Source organism: Cannabis sativa, chromosome 2, assembly GCF_029168945.1.
Source record: "Cannabis sativa cultivar Pink pepper isolate KNU-18-1 chromosome 2, ASM2916894v1, whole genome shotgun sequence".
In the NCBI taxonomy this organism is placed as follows: Eukaryota; Viridiplantae; Streptophyta; class Magnoliopsida; order Rosales; family Cannabaceae; genus Cannabis; species Cannabis sativa.
The window spans coordinates 6,326,252-6,341,201 of NC_083602.1; the positions used below are offsets into that span (position 1 = coordinate 6,326,252).

Here is a 14,950-nt window from a genome sequence, read left to right on the forward strand (position 1 = left end):
TAATCGGAGGTTGATTAGGTTGCATAATTAACTCTCCAAGATCAACAGTTAAAACAAAATTTGATGAGCTTGTGTCATGTACCAAATCAACTTCGACATTAGTGTCATCATCCACGATGTCTCGGATTTGTCGATGGTTTACATTCTCAACTATTTTCTAATTTTTTCCTCTCAGTAAATCGAGGTAAAATACTTGCTCTGCTTGATTTGCAAGTATGTATGAGTAATCTTTATACCATTCACCATTAACATTAATACTAGTGACATAGTTCTCAACGATTGTTTTCTTCCGTATTGGATCTGTATTAAACCACTTGCACTTAAATAATGTGACAGAGTAAACACTAGTGAAGGTTAACTTTAGTACTTCTTCAAGTGTGCCATAATAATTAAAACCTTATGTTTCAGCCACAAGCACTCAACTATTTTGTGTGCTCCTCTTCTCATCTTGTTTGCTAGCCATAATCGAACTCCATTCACAATACAACCTTCATAATAAGTACCTAAGTGATCAAACTCATATGCTAAAGTTAAAAACTCTTTGCCATTCTCTAATGATCCAAACTTGTGCAAGTCATATATCTATAAAAATAGAGAAATTTGCGGCCAAACCCCTTTAAGTTTCAATTAACATACACTTAACCTCCTATTCTTTTTTTTTGGCGGCAAAACCCCCTTAACTTAGCTTCTGTTTGCAAATTCAATGTATCAGTTAAATTTCAATGTTAAATGCCAACTAAGACGCCAAGTTGGATTGCTATTGTGTATATTTATGTACACGTGGCATATTTTTATTAGTCCATATAATTTAATTATTTTAATCTTTACAAATTACTTACAATTATAAAAAATAAATAAAATTAAAAAAATTATATATTTTTTTGATCTATAAAATTAAAAAATATATTATACAATAATAAAAAGTTAAAAAATAAACTACAAAAACAAATTATCAATCTTTCTTCTTCTCTTCATCTTCTTGCGCAGGTGCACAGCCCAGGTCAAAGGTGCAAGACGGTGGAGGCGGAGGACGGCAGATCAAGGGAAGAGACAGGATCGAGATTTATTGGTCTTGGGGGAGTTGATGGTACTCCGGTCGTCTTGACAAAGAATCGTGTGAGAGAGAAATCGCGTGAGACGGGGGTTCTTGGCCATTTGTGGCCTCTGTTTTCTCGTCGACATTAATGGAGATTTTGGATGGAGGCCGTCGTACAGGTTGATGGAGGCGGAAGAGTGGAGAGCGGTTCAGATCTAGGTTTAGTATTTTTTTTCTTCTCTTATTATTATTTTTTTTTCTTGCTCTTGTTTGAGATTGGGATTGGGGCTTTTCTTCTCTTGTTTTGTATTGATAGTGTTTTTCAGTTTAATTTTTTAGTTTGTGTTTGAAGTTGAGTTTGAGATTGTTCGAAATAAATTGCGGTGGTTGTTATGGCGGTCGATGGTGGTGCCGTTAATGGTGATGGTGGCGCCGTTAATAGTTGGTGATGGGTTGTAATGGGATGGTGGCCGTTAATGGTGATGGTGGTGTGTCTGTCGTTAATAGTGAAGAAGGAAACAAAAAAATCTGATATTATATATTTTTTCAATTAATAATATTAGTTTTGTAATTTTAAAATAATTTGAAAATTACTAAAATAATAAAAGTTATTAAAATAATTAAAATTGTTTAGACCAATAAAAACATGCCATCTGTATCTATGTACACATTGACAATACAAGTTGGTGTCCTAGTTGGCATTTAACACTGAAATTTAACTGATACAATAGATTTGCAAACAGAAGTTAAGTTAAAGGAGTTTGGCCGCAAATTTCTCATAAAAATAAATACCTTATCAAAGAATGACAAACACCATTTAAAATAATAAACTTTTACTACATCCATATTCACCTTCTTCTGAAATCACGGCTGAAAATATTTCTTGTGTAGAACGTTATGATCTCCATTTGGGTACTTTTGTCAGATCACTTCCAAGTGTTCATTATAAATAATCAAATAGTTTTACCTTTATTAATTGGAATTTCAGGTGAAAAGGATAGAAAAAAAAAAAGAGAAACTTACTCTAAGTAAGCTTGAATTTCAGGTGAATTGTTAAATATATACCACTCTGCTTGTTCACGAGTTGCGCGATCAAGAGGCCACATACTGTACGCTTGGCTCATGTTACCAAATGGATTAAAGCCATCGACAACTAAACCTAGACAAACATTTCGAGGTCCACTAGCAAAATTAGGATATTTTGCATTAAAGTCCTTCCACGTTGCACCACCCACCAGGTGTTGCATCGACGCATCATCTTTTGATTTACCAGTGTGGTGCCATACCATGTATTTTACCGTATGCCTTGAACTATATAGTCTCTTCAATCACGAAATTAACAGAAAGTAACGTATCATTTTATGAGGCACCTTTTTTGCTCTTGAATTTTCTGAATTTATTCATCTACTACTGTCACAAACTAGACATGAATCTTTATTTGCATGTTCACATAAACAGTAATTATGCTCGTAAACATGAATTGACTCATACCCCAACCCTAATTTCTTCAATTTTTTCTTAGCATCATAGTAGTTTGATGTAATTTTACTTTATGAACCAATATTGTTAAGTTAGAAAAGAAGGGATTATATTTAATCGAGTGAGGAATTATTGTGTATTGGTTAAATATAATAAAAGGGTAAACACAATTATGGTGTTTTATATCTTTGATAGTTCCACATTAAAAGAGTGTGAACTTTGATATAGCATAGAACATAATTAATAATTGTGTTCCTAGGTTGAAATGACCTTATAGAGTGTATAAGGTTACCCAAAAAATTTGAAATCAATTGGAGAAGTCAAAAAAGATATTTAAGCACAAAATGTATGTCCAAGCAACATGTCGCCTATCGCCTGGAACACAATGCATGGGGCATGGAAAATGTATAAAATATTCTCTGTCATATGTTCTCGGCGACATGTCGCCTTAGAGCACTATAAGAAAATTTTCAACATTGTATTTTAGTCTAATTTATCTGTTTTGGTATGAAAAAAAATTAGTCTAATTTATTAATGAGAAATTATTTCATATACTATTTTTTATTTTTTTTTTCAAATTTACGGTTTGAGTTATTCCAGAGGTTTGTGGGCTGCTATACAGATTTTGGTTGCAATTTATTAGGTTATTTCGTTAATTGCTATAGAAACTTCTATATGTAATTCCATAAAAATAGAAAAAAAAAACTATTTTAAAGTATAAAATTATAAATAAAACCCCTTTATTAATTATTTAGATAAGTGCCGAAACACTTTTTTAAGGTTGTCCTATTAATATTTCTAATAAGGCTAATTATGAATTTTTCTCCCAAAACTTTGACATGTATCAAATCATGCTCTCTGAACTTTTTTGGCTGTTAAAAGTCCCCCCTGAACTATTGAGATTGATAGATTTAAGGACTTGTCTAATTTCATTCAATTTTACTGTTTCAGTCATTGTTTATGTACTAAACCATACTCCCCAGACTTTAATATCTACCAAATTATGTCTCTCAAACTTTGATACGTACTAAAACTAGACAAAAATTCGAGGACATATCAAAGTTCGAGGAGAAAAATTACTAATTAGCATTCTGATAATATATAAATATACATATAACACTAAGCCTCGAACGTCTTAATTACATACAACACATATACCATTTATACTCTTCAATTATATAAAATATACATTGACTATTAAGCAAAAATTAGTTACAAACACTTCTAGATTGAATGATGACTGAAAAGATCCAAGTATACGAAGCCATAATACAAATGTTAATCTGCAAACTAATCATTACAATTTTTTTGTTTATATAAATAATTTGTCTTTATTTGCTTCCTTTATTCTCTTTACAACTGTCTAGGTATTTTTCTACACCCAAATTTTATTATCACCTCCCTCTCTCTCTCTATATTTTTTTTTTCTAAAACGAACCTCACTGCAAGCTCATATTGATATATATTCTATAAATTCCATCCTATATAACTAATTACATAATAATTAAACGTTGACATTAACTGATTACATATCTTTCACCTTTTGATAATTTTTACCTAATGAACCATAATTTATTAAAAATAAAAAGTTTAGAACGTGAAGCCTTTTTTTTTATTGAATTTTCCTACTCAACAAATCACATGTGATCATAAATACCGCTAGATATAAACATAATCAATTAATAGAAGCATATATTTGTTCAAAAATTAATAGAAACATTTATATAATATACTTTAAAAATGACCACTAGGTATATATATAGTACTTAATAATGTATTATTGGAAAATATATATATATATATATCAATTATCAAGGGTGTTACATTACAACTGTATCTATATGTTAACAGGGTTTGTATACATGAACATAAGATCTTAAGAGAAAAACAAAAATCTTGGACAAGTTATTAATTTCAGATCTAACTTCATTTTTGGCCCATGAATGATCAAATATGCCAATAGCAAAAGTTTTCTTCTTTATTATCACAAATTAATGGCTGTCGTTTTTTGGTAGATATCATCACTTCATTTCTTTGGGACTCCACAACATTTCACATTTTCATATACCTATTACACTAAATGACAATTTATTGCCTTTTATTAATAACGTTAAAGAAAATATTGTAATTTCTTCAATTTTATTAAGAAAAAAAGAAAAAAAAACTCAACTTTAAATTATAATGAAGAAAAAAAAAAGGCAGTCAAAACAGTAAAAGATGTAAAAAGGTTTTGACTTGAAGACTGAAAATATCTGAATCTCATTCTCAAATCTCAACTTAACGTTATTCACTACGTTCGTACTATTTTTTACTGAGCTCATATTTGCCACGTGTCGTATTTGACTTTTTGACCGAACCGACACTTTCTTTACCAACACAACTTCCATATTCTCTATTATATACTCACAAAAACTACTCATATACATAACCTCAAACACCTCTACACAACAACATAACATCTTAAAACATAATACAAAAATTAAAAATACATTAAAAAAATCTAAAATATATATAAAAAATAAATAATAATATTAATAATAAAAACTAAAATGAGAAAAATTAAAATTAAAAGACACATAACATAATCTATGTTCTCTCTCTGTTTCTCACACGTCCATACAGAAACAAGCCAGCCTTTCACAGCTTTACTTTCTCTCTCTACAACTTCTCTCTCTCTTCTCATTTTCTCTCTCTTCTCTTCTCTCAGTGTCTGAAACTCGCCGCATTAATCTTGGGTCTGCCGACGGAAGAAGCCATGGGTACTCATATCCGTGGCGACCAAAAGCTTGTCTTTTTCTCATTCTTCTTCATCACATTCGCCGGAATATGCTTCTCATTGCCGGAAAATGTCAACCCCAGGTCATTGTTCTCTTCCTCCAACGCTTCCACATCATCGGGTCAGATCAACTCCAACTCGGTCCTGGTCGCTCTCCTAGACTCGCATTACACTGAGCTCGCTGAGCTAGTTGAGAAGGCTTTGCTTCTCCAGACACTTGAGGAAGTCGTCGGCGCCGCCAACGTTACCATTTTCGCTCCACGCAACGAAGCCCTCGAGCGAGGACTTGACCCGGAGTTCAAGCTCTTCTTGCTCGAACCTGGTAATCTCAAATCGCTTCAAAAGCTTATCTTGTCTCACATCGTACCGACCCGGATCGGATCCAACGATTTACCCAAGAAACCCGACTCTGCTTACCACAGAACTCTTTCCCACGAACACATCCACCTAGAAAAGCAAGATTCCGGTGAGTGGACTGTGGATCTCGCTCGTCTCACTCATCCCGACTCGGTGACCCGACCCGATGGTGTGATCCACGGGATCGAAAGGGTTTTGATTCCTCGCTCAGTGGAAGACGATTTCAACCGTCGACGTAGTCTACGAACGATCACAGCCGTTAAACCAGAAGGGGCTCCAGTGGTTGACCCGAGAACAAACCGGTTGAAGAAACCAGCTCCACCTACCAAACCCGGTTCGGAACCGGCTCTACCGATCTACAACGCAATGGCTCCGGGTCCATCTCTAGCTCCAGCCCCAGCACCCGGACCCGGTGGCCCTCACCACCATTTCGATGGGGAGAGTCAAGTCAAGGACTTTATCCAAACCCTCCTTCATTACGGCGGTTACAATGAAATGGCTGACATTTTGGTTAACTTAACTTCGTTAGCCACCGAAATGGGTCGATTGGTTTCAGAGGGTTACGTACTGACTGTGCTGGCACCAAACGATGAAGCCATGGCTAAGCTTACTACTGACCAGCTCAGTGAGCCAGGAGCACCGGAGCAGATAATGTACTATCACCTCATACCGGAGTACCAAACTGAAGAGAGTATGTACAACTCAGTTCGCCGGTTCGGGAAGGTGAAATACGACACACTTCGATTGCCACACAAGGTTTTGGCCCAAGAAGCTGATGGGTCGGTTCGGTTCGGGCATGGGGAGGGTTCGGCTTATTTGTTCGACCCAGATATCTACACCGACGGTCGGATTTCGGTTCAGGGAATCGATGGTGTTCTGTTCCCGCCTGAGGAGGTTGAGTCCAAACCCGTTTCCCAAACGGTTCAACCCGCCAAAATTGTAGCCAAGCCCAAAAGAGGTATTTTTATTCATTTTTTTAATTATACTTTATTTTAGTTTTTTTAGTGAAAGTTACTCAATAATTGCTTGGAGCTTGGACTAAGTAATCGGCTAAAAAGTGAAAGAAGAAAAAATTGGGGGAAAATTGACCATTTATTGAGTTTTCTTTTGATGTATAGCAAAAAAAGTATTAACTTGAATAGAAGTGTTTGGTATCTGAGACTGAAGGCTTTTTTCTTTGTTTACACATAACCATAAGGACAATAAGTTTAGTACAAAACCAAGCCTATGTGGATTGATCACACAGATTATGATAAAAGTCTTCTTCAAGTTTCTAAGATAAGTAGATAAAATTTACCTTCAAGTTGAAGATTAGTTTTTTGTTTTTACTATTTGTGTGTTTTAAGGAACGACTTTGGTGATTATTAGTGCTCTCTATGATAATGAGTTTTTGTAGAAAATTTTGTAATTTCTAATGGGACATCACATATAAGAGTTATGATGGTATTGATGTGTGTTGACTTATCTTCTATTATATGGTATGAAATGGTTCAAAACATTAAGCCTTTTCTTGAATAATACCAATAGAAGTTGTATTAGATTTCCACAAGCTTATGCCATTATGACTTATTTGATTGTAATAATATAGGACTAAATCATCATGAGAAACTAAGTGGGATATATTTGAGCTTTATTTATTGGAGTAAAGCTTTTTTTTATATTGGAGTAAAGCTGAGTAGTTAGCAAAGATAGCTTAGTGGCTTGGAATTGACTTCTAGGATGGGACTTTTTTTAATCTGTTTCTTTTATCTTTCTACAAACAAAAAAATTATCATGATATCTTAATTTTTGTTGTGAAGTTACAGATAGATAGTTTTATTCTTGTTCTGAAATATCATAAAATCGCTCCTTATTTTTGTTAATGGCAAAATGAATCATTTGATTTACTAATTAGCTCATCTGGGCTTCACAATTTTATGAAGCATGGTACAGACATGATCACTTTATATTAATTCATCAATTTGAAAATTTGCAGGAAAATTGCTAGAAGTAACATGTCAAATGCTTAGAGTCTTTGGAAAGGATTCGCAATACCCGACATGCCACTAAAAGTTGCCCTAAAATCCTCCGGTTGATTGATTCAAGAAAACAGGCTAAGGTCAGCAATCTTCATCTTCCTTATTATGTCATTCTATTTAGTACCCCAAAATTAAAAAAACAAGTGCATTGTTCTAATTGCATTACCAAGCTTATAAGCCTCTAAATAAAACATTCATGAACTATTTTGAACTCTTTTATTGTTGGATGAAGAATGGGCGTATCACCGAGTATAATTCTGATTTTTGGTATGGTTGATGCAGAGTTCTTGGAATTGCAAAGGATGTAAAAAGACATGGAAAAGAAAGGAAGCATACTTGAATGGACAGTAGCACTATCCTTTTTTTTTTTGTTTTCATTTTTCTTCTCTGTTTTGGGTTTTTTTTTTGGGTCTTTTGTATTTTTTATTCTTATAATTTTATTTTTCTTTGGGTTTGGGTACTGGAATAGAGAAGTAAAGCAACTCTAGCTCCAAATATATTATTATTATAATTAAGTACATAAGTGTATGATTAGCAGTTATTATTGTTACTCTCTTGAAGTTTTTAGGTGGTTTACTTTGTGGTGGTGGTGGGATTTTAAGGTGTGTAATCAAAAGGTTGGGGGCAGGGTGTCTTGCACGTTTTCGTCTGTGCCCACTTTCAATAAAATATTTCAAACAGAAAAAAAAAACTGTGAAAGTGCAATAAAACGATTCTTTTCTGTAATTATGTATTTCAACCAAGAATATCTCTTCATCATTTCTTCTAATTTTTTTCTTTTATCATATTTTAATTTCCCATTACTATTTCTTTGTAATATATTATTTGGTATTTTGTGTTTCATAAAAATATATATTTAAAATTCTGAACTCAAATTTGACAAAATAAAATTTTATATGTAATTAAATAATTAAATTTAAATTTATAAGTCATGAATTTTGTATTTTGAAAAAGCGTAGAGTATTAAATAAGTAAAAAAGACTTCTTTTTTTATTTTTCACAAAATGTATTATTAGTGTTATTTATCATGAGCTACTCTATTTTTCTTTTTTTCTTTATTCACAAGCGTTCATTGTAGTTATAGTGAACTTTTTCGGTAATAAAATTTGATGCTTATAGCATGTTAAAAATTTTAATCTGATGAATATCAGAGCTAATGTATTATAAAGAATTATGATTATTAAATTAGCTAGTAAGAATTTCATAATTATGATAACTAGTGATATTGTATTTGTATGTCCTTAATTTGATATTTTCTGTCATTTGTTAACTAAAATAGATTGATTAACAGAGTTGGTTGGAATGAATCATGTGATGTGAAGAATTTCTTCTTTAATTTTTATTAAATTATGGCACAGATCAAGTAGTTCATAAGCTGTATGAGTTGTTAAGTTGACTTGCACTTGGTACTTTGATCTATTCTCCAATTATATTTTATTTCACGTTTGCTCATTATCTCGAAATGTATACAAAATTCTTACTTGAGCTGTCTCACATTAGGGGTTGACTACATTCCTAACATAACATAAAACGTATTTGACTAGATTAATTTTTGCATCGAAACCTTTTGTTAAACATTGTTGACATTTGTTTCAAGACCCAAAGATTACAAAAAACTTGAGTACATATTTTAGGTTTGCTCTCCCCATACTCAACATAACATATGTACATTTTACACAAACTTTCCCAATGTTCATGCATACATATACACATTGGAAAAAAAAAAAACTATGATAATTAACAAGAGGTTTAGAGGAAGAGGAAAAAAACTTTTGTGACCTTTCACTTGGCCACTTTTCTCTTCACTTTTTTTTTACACGTACACACATGAGTTCATGAGTTACAAATAAACTAACAGCAACACAAGTTAAATTATAAAGCAAAAGAACAGAAGCCAACCCACAAGAAAAAGTTGCAATTTTATTTCTGAAAAGAGAAAAATTCTCCAGTTCATTAGAACAGTCTACATAAAGCAAAGGAGAATTTGGAACTTTATTGCTGCAGAAGGACGTTAGTTATTTCATCGTTCAGAATCGTCCTTGAGTTTTGTTTTCCCACCACTCCAAGAACTTGGTTTGAGCAACCATGGTGTCCAGCTTGTAGAGCTGCAGGGCATGGTTTGCAGCTTCTTGTCCGAAAGTCCAACCAAAAACACCCCCGGCTAGAAGAGATAGTCCAGCACCTGTCAATTACAATAACCAAAAGACCTCAAAATTTTGACCCATCCATACCAGGCTAGTTGAACTTTTTGCTCAATGATAATGATAAATAAGGGCAGTTATGACAAAAAGATTAGTTTATGAAAGTAAATTCCTTCAAGAGTGATAAAGTCTCATTCACTTGGAATGGCTTTTCATGAACAAAGAAGAGGGAAATCAAACATGGAATTTCAATTATTTTTCCATTACTGCAAACCAAATATGCACTAAAGTAAGAATCAATTTCAAATCTGTACGCTCCTAGAATATAGGAGAAGGAACATCCGAATCACGGAATGAGGAAGACTAATAAGCATAAGACAGAAGACAGATTGATCGGCAGATGAATAATTGCATCTAACAATTTCTACAAGATATTTAGCTAGAGGAAATCAAGAGCAAGTAAACATGAAGTTGAAGTTGAGTACCAAATACATCATACAAGAGTAGTAGCATATACAAGAGATTAAAAAACATAGGTTGGGCTGGAAAATAAAAGAGAATTTATTCTGAAAACACAGCTTTTATACTCAAACTTATATCGTAAAAGAATTAATGACAGATGCATGCAAAAAAAAGAGGTCCCCGGGCAAATGAAAAGAATGCAAAAGGATTAATCTTTCCAATTTACATTCCAATTTTTTCTTGTACTACTAATTCCTCACCTAAATGCTATTTCCCTCCCAAAAGTAAACTGAGAGTCGGAGATAACTATGACTTTGTAAATGCCAAGGATCTCTTCGCATTTTAAAAACTACAATAACTCCAATGACAAGCCTGATGGACACCAAAGGCCTAAGGTGAGGTTAACTTATGTGAGAAAGGGTAAACAAACTTAGGTGTTTGTTGAGTTAGCTAAGGGAGGGTCTTTTTGGTATTTCTATGTAGGGTGAGCTGCCTTTGGTTCTGTGAGTGAGGCTTCAATCGTGGAGGAAAAGATTAGAGTAATATTCTCCGCATCATGGAGAGCTTTTGCTCTCTACTTTTGTAAGAGACCCTTGGTCTCAAGTTTTCCCTGGATTATAATAACAGCTCCCCATTTCATCTTTTTCAAGTTACCGTTGTGTTAATTGCTGTGTTCTAAATACTGTTGTGTGACCAATTGCCTACTGTTCTGAGTTTATTGCAGCAAGTACTCATCAAAGCTATACTTATATTTTCTCTTGTCATATTACTAATCTCATTGGTGTGAATTCAAATGTGAAAATTAATATTGTAAAATGTTGTTGCAAGAAATACCCTAAAATTTGGCACACACAAATGATTTTATAGGAAATAAAACCATAATACAATGATCTAGAAACTTTATTTCCAAATAGGAAAATGTGATGGGTTACCAGTAACAAAAGAGGCAAGCACAGAAAATTATATCCTGAATTATATTCTAATGTGATTTTAAGATATTGATGGGCTACCTACGGTGGTCTCCAATTTCAGAAACAATGTGACAATGGATGACCAGATGATGGCAGTAGTGTAAGACTGTGAAGGAAACAACAAAGCAACCAGATGGCTTTACTTTAAGAATAACTGAGAGAATGTTAAAAGAGCATCTCATGAAAGATTTTAGTAATTTCCACAAAATTGTGTCATAAACATTTCCACCAATGAAATGTATGTGCCCCCTTGTCTCTAAAAATCCTCATTCTTGCTCAATAAATAAATTTTGCCCCATCAGTTTAATCACTAGCCTCTACAGGATAATCTCAAAACTTCTAGCTAATAGTTTGAGAGATGTGTAATCTAACAGTCTAAGAGGCTGAATGAGCTTTATAGCTGTAAAACAGATATTGGATGTGGCTATAATAGCGAATATGTTTGTTGGGGAATACAGGGTGGACAGTTGAGAAGGGTATTGATGATACATTATGTGAAAGCATGTGAGATATGAGTATGACAAAATTAAATTAAATGATCCTTTCTGAATTTTGTTCTGGAGCAAAAATATTTGGGATTAATGGCGTTTGTGGGCGACATAATGCTTACCCTAAATAACAAGCTTGATTATGATCAATCGTAAACCAAGGTAAATTTAGAGGAGGTAAACTTCTTTCACCTTAATGGTGAATGGTTTGGAGAGAATTGTAAACATTAGGCAAAAAGAAGATGGACGTTCTCTTTCCAAGGTTTCAAATTTTTGTTTGTTGTACTGGAAGTTACAAATTTTTGTCCAACTTAACTAGACTACTTGCAAATTTTTGTTAACATCAAGAGTGAAATAAGTATGGATTAAAGTGTAATGTGGGCAAAAACTTATGGTACAATTGATTGTCTGAAAAATACTAAGTGTACAGTGGGAACTACTTGTAAAAGGAATTCGGGACTACATTTAGGTGGTAATCCACTTAAATCTGATTTCTGAAATCTCATGTTAGATGAAATCAGCAATTGATTCGATGGATGGAAGAAAGCATATATCTCTCAATAGGAAGATTAAGGAAATAGATCATTTGCTTTCATGGGGAAATGGTTTGCAGGCCTAAAATGTTTGGAGAGTTGGGTTAAGGCAACATTATAAACTGAAATAGAGCTACACTAATGTATGGTTATGGAGATTTCCTATGCTGAGGGAAAGTTTGTATATCAAGTCATAAAAAATAAATACGTCAACATGCCACTTAAGGACTTATGGGTGGTAGTCTAAGACAAGTGGCCTCTTTCTCTTTTATCAAAAAAAAAAATATGGAAATCTTTGGCTCCTCCAAAAGTGAAGATGTTTGAGTGGTTGACAGCATGCAAGGAATTTTTGCTGATATCTCATAGCTAGTGTGTTCTATGCAAGGAAAAAAAACATTTCACTTGCAAGACCACTTATTTTTATGTTGCTTTTTTCATGGGGTTATTTAAGCGAAATTCCTACAATTAATGGTAGTTTCCTGGGTATGGCCAGCACATTATTCTGCAGCAAATGGAGGGTTTTAGTAGGAGTGGAAAAGTTTTGTAAAGAAGGATAGTGTGGAATGTGGTTACCTTTACTATACTTGGGCCATATGTTAGGGAGATATGGTTGAATCTTCAAAGATATGGAAGAGAGTTAAATATTGGATGACTATATGGAATGGATTTCAATGATATAAGCTTCAAAGATTTTCGTGTCCCCATGCTACTAAATGATAGGCCATTGCAGATGTAATTTGATACTAAGCTTTTCTTTTCTATATATTAGATCAGGAATAGCTTACTAGGTTGTAATTTGAATGACGTAAGAAGAAATAAAAAATAATGTCTACGAGTCTTAAATTGAACTAGACAATCTCTCTCTAGGATAAGAAGAGAAAAGCTTAAATTTCTTAATTAATATTTAGCAAAATAAGAGCACAATTTTGGAATAACAAAATCATTTAAGAGTTCTATTCATTCAGAGTAAAACATTTATCATGCCACCAGGAAAATTTCATGCCAAGTTGCAGTAGTACACTAGTACTTAATATGAGCTACCAGAGATAAGAGTAAAGAAACAAAATTATTACCATGCAAACTCCTTGAATACTTCCAGGCAACCCCAGCAGTTGATACTGCTCCAATTACACTTCCTGTGATGCCATAATTCATTGCTTCTCTTGTAGTCTTCAGCTGTTAAGAGATAATTCCAGAGAGCCAAAAATAAATAGATCAGGCTAAAATTTTCGTTTCCAGATATTACTTTCAAGACCAAAATTATTTAAATCTACTAGCAAAATCAACAATGACAAAGATTGTGCTATACTTCGTCAAACATAAACTAAGAATATTTGCAGCTTTACATTACAAAGTGTATCAAAATCTTGCCTAAGTATAAGGGATAGTGTGTATCAGGGAAGTGGGGCGGGCTGAAAGGAAAACAACTTTCTTTATCTGTTTTCTAGAAAAGGGAATGACAAAACAACAACTTATGGGACAAGATGGTGGTGTTGTTCCAGGACTTTCTCAACACACAAGACTAACAACTTAAACAGATCAACATTTATTTCAGACCCAACAAAACCATTAACCCAAAGCAATCATCAGTTTCTGTACAACTAGACAAATACAAATCCAAAATGTATACACACACATCAAAGAATCATGACCAATAGTCAGTTGTTAAAGAAATGAAAAGAATGTAGCAAACCCTAAGTTATATTTACCAAAATCAACCCACAAAATTTGCTATCAAACTTTAATACCATAGCAATGTGAAATTAGATAACAAATTGATGAACTTTTGCTTATTTGAAATGAAGGAAAAATTATAAACACGTATACCCAGATGAAATTTTTATGATGGGAAAGCTAAAATCCATTAAAATCTCATGAGACTGATATTTTATGAAATCGAAATGGAAAAAAGGACTCACAGTGGGGCCATGAACAGGGTCGGAAGCAATAAATTCTTCAACATCGGAAGGAGTCCAACGGGGAAGGGGTTTTTCACGGTTGACGAAGTTGGTGAAGTGATCCAAAAACGAAAACCTCTCGCTCCAAAACTCTTTGTAACCTGACCAGTACTTCGTGAAGGGCGATTTGGATGATGAATCTTCCGCCATATTCTTCTTTGCTTCTCAATCAACTCACAATCTCTCCAACTATTTCCCTCGACTACTCTGCCTCTCTATTCCCCCTCTCAATCAAAACCCGATATCAATAGTAAGCCTTTTCTTTATTCAAAAAAAAAAAAAAAAAAAACCTTTTCTATTACATTGAGCTGGAAAATATGCACTTAAAAACAAGAAGAAATTACACTTATTATTACTATAGGATTTTAAAGATTGTTATGATAAATATGGTATATTTAAGTTTGACCAATTTATATGATATTTTTTTATTTTTAAGTTTTTTTTATGGTATTTGATATGTTATATATATGTAATTAGGTTTTCAAAACTCATATTTAATATTTTTATTTGTTTAGGAAGTTTTATTTGTCACTCGGTGTCGGAAAAGTCGTCGAAGTAGCGGTTGGTGTCGAAAAAGTCATCGGAGTTGCTGTCGGTGCCGGAAAATTCGTCAGAATTGGCATTGTCGCCGAAAAAATCACTGAAAAAATACCAAGAAATCGGTTTCTTCTTCAAGAAACCAGAAGAAGACACCAGTTTCTCGATGAAAAAATCGGAAACCACTTTCTTTG

The 14,950-nt window shown here is 33.4% G+C and overlaps 2 protein-coding genes across 2 annotated transcripts; one reads left to right on the top strand and one right to left on the bottom strand.

Annotated features, from left to right (window-relative positions):
• The first annotated feature begins 4,972 nt into the window (after window positions 1–4,972).
• Window positions 4,973–8,392, top strand: LOC133034686 (fasciclin-like arabinogalactan protein 17). The gene is made up of 3 exons (XM_061109998.1): window positions 4,973–6,606; window positions 7,624–7,746; window positions 7,949–8,392. The coding sequence occupies exons 1-2, from the start codon at window positions 5,271–5,273 to the stop codon at window positions 7,695–7,697; spliced, it is 1,410 nt and encodes a 469-aa protein (XP_060965981.1). The 5' UTR covers window positions 4,973–5,270; the 3' UTR covers window positions 7,698–7,746; window positions 7,949–8,392.
• A 1,164-nt stretch (window positions 8,393–9,556) lies between these two features.
• Window positions 9,557–14,567, bottom strand: LOC133034687 (succinate dehydrogenase subunit 6, mitochondrial). The gene is made up of 3 exons (XM_061109999.1): window positions 14,181–14,567; window positions 13,335–13,437; window positions 9,557–9,848 (listed from the first exon to the last, which is right to left on the bottom strand). The coding sequence occupies exons 1-3, from the start codon at window positions 14,367–14,369 to the stop codon at window positions 9,694–9,696; spliced, it is 447 nt and encodes a 148-aa protein (XP_060965982.1). The 5' UTR covers window positions 14,370–14,567; the 3' UTR covers window positions 9,557–9,693.
• Between the last annotated feature and the right edge of the window lie 383 nt (window positions 14,568–14,950).

What these genes read in the sequence shown, in the direction of transcription:
- LOC133034687 (XM_061109999.1), bottom strand. Translation starts at nt 14,369, where the DNA reads ATGGCGGAAGATTCATCATCCAAATCGCCCTTCACGAAGTACTGGTCA. An exon ending in ACCCTGTTCATGGCCCCACT is followed by an intron (nt 13,438 to 14,180) that starts GTGAGTCCTTTT and finishes ATCTCTTAACAG; the next exon opens with CTGAAGACTACAAGAGAAGC. An exon ending in GTATTCAAGGAGTTTGCATG is followed by an intron (nt 9,849 to 13,334) that starts GTAATAATTTTG and finishes TGTAATTGACAG; the next exon opens with GTGCTGGACTATCTCTTCTA.
- LOC133034686 (XM_061109998.1), top strand. Translation starts at nt 5,271, where the DNA reads ATGGGTACTCATATCCGTGGCGACCAAAAGCTTGTCTTTTTCTCATTC. An exon ending in TGTAGCCAAGCCCAAAAGAG is followed by an intron (nt 6,607 to 7,623) that starts GTATTTTTATTC and finishes GAAAATTTGCAG; the next exon opens with GAAAATTGCTAGAAGTAACA.